The sequence below is a fragment of the Leptosomus discolor genome, chromosome 2 (genome assembly GCF_034619465.1).
Source record: "Leptosomus discolor isolate bLepDis1 chromosome 2, bLepDis1.hap2, whole genome shotgun sequence".
NCBI classification, from domain to species: domain Eukaryota; kingdom Metazoa; phylum Chordata; class Aves; order Leptosomiformes; family Leptosomidae; genus Leptosomus; species Leptosomus discolor.
This window is the reverse complement of record NC_141392.1, coordinates 95,260,587-95,273,283: the sequence shown is the minus strand read 5'-3', so window position 1 is coordinate 95,273,283 and position 12,697 is coordinate 95,260,587. Positions and strand designations below refer to the sequence as shown.

The 12,697-nt window shown below is 37.2% G+C and overlaps 1 protein-coding gene across 1 annotated transcript in view; it reads left to right on the top strand.

Moving 5' to 3' along the window:
• The window catches only part of ADGRB3 (adhesion G protein-coupled receptor B3), a 465,679-nt gene that overhangs the window by 360,674 nt on the left and 92,308 nt on the right, over positions 1-12,697 (top strand). Inside the window, exons 16-18 of the mRNA XM_086461495.1 lie at positions 2,952-3,078; positions 4,745-4,848; positions 8,084-8,186. Of these exons, the coding sequence (XP_086317621.1) occupies positions 2,952-3,078; positions 4,745-4,848; positions 8,084-8,186 (334 nt within the window). The remainder of the gene's footprint in view (positions 1-2,951; positions 3,079-4,744; positions 4,849-8,083; positions 8,187-12,697) is intronic.

Here is a 12,697-nt window from a genome sequence, read left to right as displayed (position 1 = left end):
TCCAAATATGAGAGAGATTCTCGTGGCTCAGAAGAGTTGCATTATAAGAGGCACAGATCATAGACTTAATAAAAAGTGTAGCATTAAGATATAATAAATACAATACATCTGTTTTAACTCTGTGTTTCCATTACTTATTTACTTTATACCTAAAACCAAATACTGATTTTATGTCAACAAGTCAAAACATCCAGCATCTCTGAGTGAGTTAGTAATCATACATTTACTGTTCTGCAGGCATGAGCATCATGCAACAAATTGCAGTTATGCTTTTCTTCTGGATTCTGCTCATTATTCCATCTCCTTCATGGACTTGATATAACATTCTGCACAGGTTCTGTCAGCCGTCATTTCAACAGGCTACAAATATATTTATTAATGAGGCGCTTTTTTTTTAACCACATTGGTTAGAAAAGAGAGAGACCATATTTAATCACTGAATTTTCATCTGTTCCATAGCCAAATATAATGAAGTGTATCACTGGGAAAATGAACAATGAAATGTAAAAAGTGTCCATATTAGACTGACTCTGGTCCTGCTGTGTCAATGGATGTCTTACTGTTAAATTCAATTAGAGCACTTTCTTCATTTCAGAGTACTTTTGGAAATTCCACTAAAATTTTTAATAGTATTCATGAAGTTTTGCAAAATCTGTAGTGTATTTGTAATACCTGGTGATATAGTACAACAGTCAGCTTCTCAGCTAATATGTGACTGGAATTTTTTATTTGCGCAGGTGACTTGAAGAACCTGGTGGGCTGCCCATGATTCTTACTAACTTAAATATAATTATAATTGTTACAGATGTTTTGTTTTAAATTAAACTGGTCTCTGTGGTTGTCTACCTTTTATAATTAGAACTTGTCTACCTGGGTGCATTGGACACCATCTGCAAGGATTTAGTGCTAACTATGTATTGTGCACCCAGAGCTTTTCAGCAAAGGGTGAATTCAGTATATTAAATCTTACTCTCAGGATGAATAATACCATCCTTTTGTTTTAAAACATGTCAATTTCTCTTAAGCTATCATTCTTTAATATTTAATCAGTACAGATAAATGCATTTCATTTGGCCTTAACTATGTGTCACAATAAGATAAGAGACAGGAAAGCTAATAAAATAAGTTGGTTAAGTTATCCAGAAGATAATGCTTTAGAATTTAGAATATGTAACCATATTTTTCAAAGTGGATGTTGATTTAGCTTGTGGTTCTCTGAAAGACACAATTTGTGACGGAAAGTTAACAGACAGCTTTAGTGGCTTGGAGAACTGGTGATTTTCTCTCAATTGTTTTCCCCAGTTGCTGTTTGCTTTGTTTATTACAGGATACTGTTCTGAAGACAATAGTGTGTAAGGGTTACATCTGGTGTGTGTTCAAAAACTAGTGGTGCAAAATGCCGAGGTGGGCTGGGGTGAACCACACTGTGAAAGCAGGCCTGGGATAACAAATTGCCTTTGCATGGGGGCCCTGGCATATAGAATCACTCACAAAGGTGGGTTGTCAGGGCAGAAGAGGTGAAACAAGGGTGACCACAGGGACTAGAAATTATGATTCCCCCATCTTATTTCTTCCACCTTCGTTTTTCTTTTTTCAAGTCATTTAGCGACCTGAGGTGAAACGGACAGGAATTAACAGAGCACATGCTGCTGCTGGCAGCAGAGTTGCTGCAGTTGCTCCCTGGACATGAAAGGAGGGGAAAAAAGAAGAAAGAAACCCAATTGTTCTTGAAACATAACATATGTAAAGCTGATAGGTTTGCTTGAGTTGAAACCAACCCCTTTTTCCCGTAGAAATTGTTTTCCCCCCACTGCAGTTCAGGAAAAAGGAGACATGATTTTTAATCTCTCCCTATCCTTGCCCGCACAAAGAAAACGTGGGTTGATACCATTTTTATTGTTCTGCTGGGGTGGGTTTCAGACTTTGCATTAGCATATTGAATGCCTAATTGAATTCGGGGGCTGTGTTAATCATCTTGTTTTGTTTAGGGGCAGTTGGTGAAAGGTGCCAGCAAATGATCACTTTGGCTTGGGGTTAGTGTGGTGCTGCCACCCCAAGAAAAAGAGATCGAGAAGGGGGAGGGAGCTAGGGAAAGGCGAGTTGACTGAGTGATGTCTGGAGGGCGAACTCGTGTGTCTCTTTGGTGATATTGTGTGCTGCTGTACTGAAATCCACCCCTCTGCTGGAGCTAAGGCAAGAGTTGGAGGCATCTGATGCTGCCGTTTCCAGGGTGAAATTTCTAAGGCTGATCACTAAAAACAACAACCAAAAAACCAAAAATCCTCAGCAAAAATAGCTGTCAGAACAGAAGATCCATCATCTCCCAGTCCAACTGGCGTAACCAAGACAGACATTTGAGAACCATCTGCCTTTAAACCAGCCACACACACGAGGCGGGGGGGGGCGGCGGGGGGGGGGGGAAGGAAAAAGCCACTACAACTACCGACCATCACATTTTTTTTACAAAAGGGCCAGAAACAGAGCCGGTAGGAAAAGAGGAGAAAAAAAAAAAAAAAATAGAGAGAGAGGGGAAAAGCCTCCCCCTCTTCCCCCGATGAGTTTTTCGCAGTGCTCGGCGAGGCTCGGAGGTGGCTGGCAGCGCAGGGGCGGCTGCTGCCGCGGCTGGCGGGGCTCCGCGCAGCGCCGCGCTGTCAGCACCGCCGCGCCGGACAGCTCCGCGCCGCCCCGCGCAGCGCCGCTCCCGCCCCGCTCCGCTCCGCTCCGCTCCGCTCCCCGCCCGGCCGCGCCGCGCCGCGCCGCGCCGCGCCGCGCCGCGGGGGCGCCGCCGGCGCCGGTCCTGCCCCACAACAAGTACCTCTCCGCTGTCCGGGAACTCTACTGCACTCCTCTCGCGATTAACCTGCATTGTCTCCTCACGGAATCGGCCGTCAGGCGTAATTATCCCGATTTTTTTTCCCCCCACCCCCCCCTCCTCTCTCTCTCCTTTGCAGGAACGACTCTTTGGGAACCTGGTCCACCCAGGGATGTAAAACTGTGCTTACCGATGCATCCCATACGAAATGCTTATGTGATCGTCTCTCTACCTTCGCCATTTTGGCTCAGCAACCTAGAGAAATAGTAAGTAACAAAGGGGGAAAATAGCCAGTTTTAATGCAAAAGCCAATAGCGCGGGGGGCTGCGGGGCGGGGGGGAGCTGGTGGAGCCTTCCTCTCAGGTATATTTCAGACGTTGCATTGAGGAATTGTTTAATATTGCAGGTAGGCAAACGTTAGTCTCCTGGTGTCTACAGTGTCTCAGAAAAATGAATTCCAGATTCTATGATATAACTAAATCCTAGTGAAATTTGCACGTTCTTGAACTCTGAATTTTTCAGAGAAAGCCTTCTAATTGTGATGCAAATGTGTTGAAAACTTTTGTATTGAACAATTATCAACTTAACAAGCTTTTTAAAGGTTGCAAGCCTTTCCAGGGGAATGTACAGGGCTTTATTACTGCTCTTGGTAGGAAACCCCTAGATACTGTAGTTAAACAGATTGCAGATCTGCATTGGACATTTTCAGCACAGATTTTCTGTGTAGTCTGTTGATATGATGTAAGAAAAATAATCAAGTTTTCATGAGAAGGTGGAGACATTAAGTGTATAAGCAGATGCTCCCAGTATTGTTGAATGTAAAATAGCTAAAAAGCAAACATTTCTGAAGTTATCCTGCTAAGGCACGATTTCATTTTCCTGATTTTGGAAGCGTATGATCAGACTCTTTTTAATAGCAAAGTAGACCAGTTTGGAACAAAGTGGTTGAAATAAAATGTTACTTTCTGCCTGAGATCTGGCCTAAAAGTACATCGGTCTTGTCACCTATTTGGGTGACAAAAGATACCTTGATAAATGTGGTTTACAATACATCCCTGAGGCTTTAAAAAACGTTTTGGTAAACCAGGCACGGTATCCTTTCAAACTTTTAGATCTAATTTTTTTCCATTTGTAGCAGCAAATACCATGTCCATTTTGGAACATGGGCACATACACACGCGGAGGAAAAACCTTACCTGATATCAGACAATAATAGTTTCTTTTACAGCAGGAAAAGCTAGTTTGTTTTCAAGGTCATTTATTTATTTTCTCTTTTTTTATTATTAGTACACAGAGTACAAATGAAATGTTTCTAAACTTGTAGCTTCTTTACAGAAGGCTTATGATATTGTTGCCATAGGTATCTTGCCATGCCTTCTAGACAATCAGAGGCCCAAGGAAATTAAGCATGTGGGAACAGTGGATTGAAGTCAAAGTTATTAAAAGTCAGAAAGTTTGGTAATTCTGAAACAAGTGTGAATCAAATGCTGGGACAAATTACTGGATGATCTTTAATATATTACAAGCTGTTTGTTTAATACACAATTCCAAATATTGCTGTTTGTTAAGACAAATAGATCTTTTATTTGTTTTCACTGAGGAACAGTTTAAACTTGTGCTAATGTCGTCGTCTCCTGTTACATTGTAATATTACTATGTTCTTTGTTTTTCAAAATATCATGCGGGTATTATAAGGCATTTTAAAGCTCAAAGGCCTCTGAGGAATGTATCAATAATTAAACAGATCTCAGAGTTCTGTATGGATCAGCTTTGGAATTAAGTTGATTTCTGCTTCATAAGTAATACTACTGAAGATATCTGTGACAGTGTGGCTGCTTTTATCATTTTGCTTTTGTTACTTTTTTCTTTTGACTTCTTGTTTTAATTGCTGGAGGATGTTTTTTCTTCATGATTGTCTGTTCTAACCTACAGATCATGGAATCATCTGGTACACCCTCAGTGACCTTAATAGTAGGCAGTGGTCTTTCATGCTTGGCCTTGATCACTCTAGCAGTTGTCTATGCAGCACTATGGAGGTATGTAATGGATTTACAAAGCTGAATGTGAATACATGGTTATATTTAGTTGAATTAAAATTTAAAGAGAGCATTAGAGGCAACATTTATTATTTGGAAAAGAAAACAAAAAGCAAAAGGTAGTGCATGTTTTGATGCTTAAATTTGTTGATGTGATTGACTAGTTTTACTCTCTTTGCCTACTGGCGATGTTACAGCCCACTCTTCTCTTTCCCCTCTTCAGTGTGAATGATATTGCTCTTTCAGTGGGGTATTAACAATGCTAACTAACATTTTGCAGGACTCTTCTATATGATATATTTCATGTGAGGCTTCTGGCCCATACTTTTGACTGCTTTTCCTCCTTTTACATTTTAAAACAAAACTATGTGATAAAAATGACATATCAAAGTGCTACATCAGATATTGCCGATTTAGAGAGATTCAGTCAACTGGTTTTTAGTTTATCTAATTTGGGTTTGAATTTATCCGCTTCGATTATAATTTTCAGTGAAGACCACAAAATTAAGTACTCTCAAATAGTGTGGTGGTACATTCCAGTAATAGACTTTCTTTCCATCCTGAATTTACTATATTAAAATATTATATTGACTTAAAAGTGCAATTGATGTAATGGAGTAAATTTGAGAAGTGATGAGAAATAGCATGATGCCTTAGAGGGTTCTCATTTAACTTTATTCCATAGTAAAAGAAAAATAGGTTATTGTGCAAGTAAGAAGAAACACAGGGAAAAAATAATGTAAAGAGTAATGTAAAGTCAGCCAATAGCATTTTGCTTTTAGAAGCAGCTTGATCATTTTACACACTTTTCTCTTTCATTCTCATATGTAGCCACAGAGACACAGGGGATTAGACATATATATAATAAATATAGAATATCTAGTTACATAAGTTATAATAAAAAGAGTGTAAAAATTATCAGTTCTTGTCTGTCAAAGCTAAGAATGAGAGTATTTCAGGATATAATTCCCATCTGAAGAATTATAGTGTTATTTTTGCACTCCCTGATATATTTAGCACTTGGATGGAAATACTGTCATGCTCAGTGGAACTGGTCTTCTCCATTATTTAAATTAGAAATACGGAAGAAATTTTTTACAATGAGGGTGGTGAGACACAGAGGAGTTGTGGATGCCCCGTCCCTGGAAGTGTTCAAGGCCAGGTTGGATAGGGCTTTGAGCAACCTGGTCTAGTGGAAGGTGTCCCTGCCTATGGCAGGGGGGTTGGAACTGGAGGATATTTATGGTCCCTTCCAAGCCAAACCGTTCTGTGATTCTACAATTCTATGATTCTATGATTATGGTAAATTCCAAGTGGAGAAAAAAAATGTATGTGATGTGTTATGGACCTAGTGTGGGTTCTGCATCCAGCTGAAGAAAAGATAAGTCATATAGATCTCAGTGTTCTCTCAGTGAGATATTTTGAAAGTATTATGGCAACTGAGTGGCCTGTCGTTTGAACCATTAAAATTTGCCTTCAGCACGTTTCTCAACAGCACATAGTAACCAACTACAGGGAGAACTTATATGTATATATGCTTGTTTTTATAAGCCTAGGTGTGGGGAGAAATTTGATATTGTGACCCTATGTCTGTATTCATATTTTGGAACACCCACCTTCCTTTTGAATGGTGGGGCCTGTTTAGAAGTGATATGAAGTAAGGATATTCTGGTCCAAAGAAGGCCTGTGTGAGCATTCTTTCATGGTTGATTGATTTGATCCCCCCAACTGAAAATTCAGACTGAAAAATAAATTCAATGTCAGTCAAATATTCACCCTCCTCTTCCCTTCACTTCCCTTCTGTTCCCTTCATAAATAGTGGGCTGGCGGAAAAACTAAAACCTTCCTTGCTTAAGTCAATGCTGTGAGTTCCTGCTTGCACTGTATTTACTCAACCACTAAGATCCTTTATAGTCCATAGATACTCAGTGTTGGAAACTGGCCCAGGTGAATCAATAGTTAACAAGTTAGCAAGTAGCAGCATACTGTCTGTGTAGACAAAGGCGCTAGACTTTCTGTATTTGTTAGCAAACAGAACTAACTTTAACAATGTCGTTATATATTAAGGAAAAACGAGGATTGTGGTTATCAGGGTTGTTCTGTCTTCTTAACTAAAAAATGTAATGCTGTATTACTTAATAGCTGAGCAAAAAGGACTACAATTCATTTCATGTCCAAAGCTCAGCATTTCTTGTGGATTCGGCACCCTTTGTTATGGCCTTCTCAGAGTGTCAGCTATGGGTGTACAGCTCAAGAGAAGACAGCAATACTAAGCTTCAGTGAGAAGTGTATAGTATAGGTCATAGAATATATAAACATATGGCATGGTCTTCAGAGGAACTTTCATCTGCTTTAGTAGTCAACATTTACTCTGTTAGCAGCTCTGAAAATCAGGTCAGTAAGGTACTTGAAACCATAATAATTCTCTTTCTGTCCTGTAGCATATAAAAAGCTATATATAGAAAAATGAGTACATTTGCACCTTGTCGGGAAATAGGTGATAAGAGTATTTGACTTTTTCATTCTAAACATACTTGTAAAATGAGCATGATAAGTTTGCAAGAGAGACTGTGCGATGCTCATGGCTATAATTTAATCTTTCTGTACAAACTTAGCTTTTTTTTTGTTATTAGGTCTTATGAAGATGAAGATATTACAGTGTTGTTTCTTCATACAAATTATTTTGTGAATGTGGTGGAACTTTAACATTAGTGTCATCATTATCCCAATAATGTGTTTCAAAATGCACTGCCACAGTATCATCAACAAACAAACCTGTATCTTATTTATGCATTGTGGACCAGATCATCTGTTTATGTAAATCACCATATTTTTGCTGAAGTTAGTTATTGTGAGTGATCGATGCCAGCTGTGGATATTCCCAGGGATGAGCAGAGTGCATAAGAAGTTCCTGACATGAATGCATGCAAGCCTGTTATTATCAGTATGGTGTTAGAACAGTGTTGCCAGCAGTTCTTAAAAGAAGCATTAATAGATTATTTTTAAAATATACCAAAATACTAAAAGGGAATTGCACAATATCTATCAAAATATCATAGTTCCTATGTTTGTAATGTGATAGTTCCCTGATACTCTTTCTGAGCACTTGAAAGGGAGCCCTTACCTTTCAGAGTATCTCCAATATTTAACCCAGGAATAGCATCAAATCTTTATATGACTTACTAGTTGTTTTCCTTTTAGAAAAGTTGCACCCTCTCTTTGTTTATTTGAACAGGTACATCAGATCTGAAAGGTCAATAATTCTAATCAACTTCTGCCTGTCTATTATCTCATCAAATATCCTTATCCTGGTTGGACAAACTCAGACACATAACAAGGTATGATGATGGATTGTATTAAATTTGCACTTAAATATTGATGTCTTTGTTTTATTTGTGTTTAGCTTAAAATAATTACATCCATTTAGTTCTGTACTCATGGGACTTGGCATTTTCGGTAAAATATTAACAGACAAGGGAAAATATTTACTGTCTTTCGTAGTCTTTTTTTCCCCTCCAAAAATCCCTTTTGGTATTGTTCCCTCTGGATAAGCTGTGTTCTCTGTGGTAGACTTGTATGTTTTATAACTAAATTTCAAAGCAAAAAAGTTCAAAGACTCAACATCAAAAGCACGAATTCTAGTTCATTATAATAGTTGTAATAGGATTGTGCTACAGTGTTTTTGTCTTTTTATTAGCACACTGGTACTCAAAAGGCAAGTAGAAATTGCTTAGAAGTTAGAGTACTGCTCTTGAAACTGTGCAGAAACAGACATCATAACAAGCTATAGAACTGTTAAATCTCTGACTGATTTAGCTATAAGAAAGTAATAACCCTGCATACCTTACTTAGTGAGGTAGTGACTTATTACTAATCTGTTCCCAGACTCTTTCTGAACATAGTCGTTGTTTCTCCCTCTCCTGTAGAGCAAGGCTGTGTCAGTGTTTTGAGGCATCACCCAGTGCCTAGTGATGCTAGGCAACTTTCAGAAGTGACAATAAGTGCTTGCTTAAAATTAAGTATAGCTACAGGTCGTTTAGAATAGAAAACAGGATATAATTGGTGAATAGGGCAGTATGTGATAGAATGCTGTTAAGTTTTGGGGTGAGAAGTATCTGTAAAGTAATTCCTTATCCCACTGTGTTAAACTACTTAATGCACTGCTGATCTTAATTTTTCCTATATCTAATGAAATATGTTCATCATCTGCTATAGGATAACTGGTGTTTCTACAACACTCCTATAATTAATCCTTTATTCTTTTCGAATGAGTGCCTAGAAATTTAACTGCCAGAAGTCTTGTAAATTCAATGCGAGTCACATAGCTGTACTTTGTAAAACATACTCGAAACAAACATAGTCATTTCCAACACCATATAATTTAACAAAATTATTAAAATTAAGATATTAATAAGCTTTAAAGTTTTGAAAATATATAGAGGTACAAATGAACAAAATAGAATTGACAGAAGCAACCTGTGTGACTCTCACACGTTTTATTCAGGGGAAAAAAGTCAGAAATGCACAATCAACTTCAGAATGCCAGAGTGCAGAAGAAGCCTCTCTAGGATTTCAGCACTATCATGCATAGTCATATATACTATTTTATTATGTATTTCAAGAAGAAATATGGTTCAGTAACTGAAATTTCCTGTGTATATTGCCACTGTGGAGTCAGGGTTTGAGGGCGTCAGAATGGTTGCGTTTGATAGCGTGCTCCCTACGTATACTGACAGCCTTTCTCTGTGCTTGACTCAGGGAACTCTGAACTAAAATACACCCTTAATCTAGTTCTTTTCTTTTAATCTTAGTCTTCTTGGGCTCTCTCACTTCTGCTTCCTGATAGAGATATGATAATGATTTATCTCAGACAACACAATATCCTAAAAACACAAATGTTTAGAGGAGATAATTGACAGAAAAAAACAACATATCACAAAGTTTACATTTTGAATATATGGCCTGGAAAATGACTCTAAAATACCAATGTTTACTACATTTGTCTTCTTTTTGAGTCCACACGTTTCTTTTGATACATGTACCACCCAGGAGCTTCTAGCCAGGGAGTACCTCTAATGGATCAAAGGCAGAATACATTTTTTATACTGAGGAAGATATACCTCGTTACAGACCAAAAATCTTTTTATCACTAGTTCCACTGATATGTGAATATACTGTAGCTCCAAGAGGCTAGCCTGTGAATACACTATCAACAAAATGGCCAGCTAAAGCCACTGTTTAGCAAAAGCTTATTCAAATTAAAGCAATCAGGTCCAGGTATGACTTCAGTATGTTTGTAAGTAGGGATGTGTTGTGGTATCAGATGTGTTTGAATTCAGGTTCCGAATTTTTTATTTTCAAGGGTCATATATGACCAGAAGAAGCCAATGTTTGATTTTTAGTCCATGGATCTAAATTACAATAGTGACATCTGTAGGAAAAATTGTGTTTTCATTTTGCTGATCTGGAAAATTAAATCTGTAAATGGGAGCTTTAGAAAGAAAATGAGGTCCTTACCTATGATTTAAGATGAAAAATATTTTAGATTTGTTTCTGTGATTTTATTATTTACTAGAAATAAAACCATTTGGGTTTTCAATGTTTGTTTGAAAATTTTGTGAGAAATCTTGGGAATATTTTATCAAGACAATGTAATATTCAAGTCAGCAGAAATTGTTTCCTGAATAAAGGTTGAGGTGGTGTTTTATGGCAGGAAGATGAGCTTGGTTTTTTCCACGTATCAGAGAAAATTTGAGAAATATGATATGCCAAGTTTGAGAGTTTATTTACTCTGTTCCATTCTCATTCATACACTTCTTTTATTTTTGGGGTACCTAGTTAATGTCCATATGATGCTGCTGATATTCACAAAGCTGAAGAATGCCCCTTTTTTCCATACTTTAGTTTGGCTTTGCTTCTGAGTTTGAATTGTCCCCAGCTCTGTATTTGTATATATTGCCTTTGAGAATAGGTGCTTGTAAATGTCATCAGTGCTGAATTCCAGTTTAAAGTTGAGTAGTGTGTAAATTAAGCATACCAAAGATGCATTTATAACAAACAGCATATTGTCAGTCAGTTTGCAGTTTGTGGGTTTCTCTATCTGCATTAAATACTGCACCTACTACTTTTATTCATTTCAATGCCATTCAATCTCCAGGAAATTTCTGACGTTCATTTTAGCATGCCCAGTAACATCTGTGTCAAATTAAAAAACACTGAGTCTCTTGGTCTGATAAGTGCAGGTTTTCTGTTATTTTCTTTCTGGTTTTATGTAAATCATAGATACTTAACATGTTAGGGTTAGCTCTATACTTTGAAGGCTGAGTATATCCTCAATGTTTTTACATAAGTTTCTTTAAGTGAAGACTAAGTGAGTTTGAATAGTGCATTCTTTTTGGTTCAACTAAGTTCTTTTTTCAGTAAAAAAGATCATGGTATTTCCCACAGGCAGAAATGGACAAAGTATTTCCAGAGGACATGTAGAAGTACTTTAAATTCTTGCAAGCTACCATAGCTTTTCCGTTCCTAATATTCCCTGTTTAAAAGTGATTTTTCTTTCCAATGTGGGTAACTCAAGGATACCAACATTAGACCAGAGCTCTAGGTCATGGGGCTTTTTAGCTTGTTTAAAAACAGTTCTTGATGGGAGTCATGGAGAGGAGTATGGATTCTCTTGGAAGATTTGGATTGGGATAGCAAAAAAGCCTTTTGTCAACAGAAAAGCCTGGCTCTTTTATTCCTTCTTAGCCAAACATGTTGTGCATTTTATGAAAGGACACAGCTGAGAAATGTTCTGGGTTTTTTCAGTGTGTTTCCCCAAACTTTTCAAAATGCAGAACTTTACTCAAAGTATTCTTAATGTTTCAGACTGTGTGAATCTGTTTTGTCAGATCCTGTTTTGAAATACAGGTCATTGAAGGCTGAATTTACAAGAATATTATGAAATTAATTCTGTGTCTTGTTTAAATATATTCAGTGTTATACTAAGTACAAGAAGAATATTAATTTACTTTGGTATTTCTTTCTGTCTCTTATTTTCTTTTCAGTTAAATGTTAGCCACACAACTGTATTTGAATTTGAGGGTATGCAATTGATACACTGGAGATAGCCCTTTAACAGTTGAATTTAATTGTAACATTGAAATTAAGTGTCCTGAATTAAGGAAGGGTAACACTTTCCATGTATAACCTAACTGCTCAAATATCTGTTATTTCACAAATACTATGAGAAGTCCCTAACATCTACAAAAGCATTACGTATTTACTTTGAAGAGACTGACAGTTTTCTTTGAGGAAATATCTAGCAGTGATTTGTGGATTTCACTGTAGCGTAACTCTTGCTGTATTGTGTTTCCTGATGTTCTTCTTGCCATCAAGAAAAATGGTTGTATTTTTTTCTATATGTGGACCTTTAATACTTAAACTATAAATATTTTTTATGCTTCCGATCCCATTTAATGAATAGATTCTTTACCCCCAATAAGTTACTGATTAATATAACGTGGATTTTTTTGCAAATTCTCTTTCCTTTTGCATACAATCAGAAAATACCTTGTTTTTTCACAGTTCTGCCTAAATAAAAAATACATTAGCTGTTTTAACTATTTTTCCTGTGAAGAAAACAAAGATGAATACAATTTAAAATAAACCACAGAATTCATTATACATATGGGCAAACGTTAATTGTTTTCTATATTATCTGTTTCTGAGTGTACTTAAGTGTTTGTTGTTGGAGTTTGGGTCACTTGTGAGATTTTTAGAAGTGTCATAAGGCTCCACATTTTATTAGCCCTGGTCAGGTTTATGTTTGCCTACCACGGGAAGAACAGGGAAGATGTTAAGGCACAAA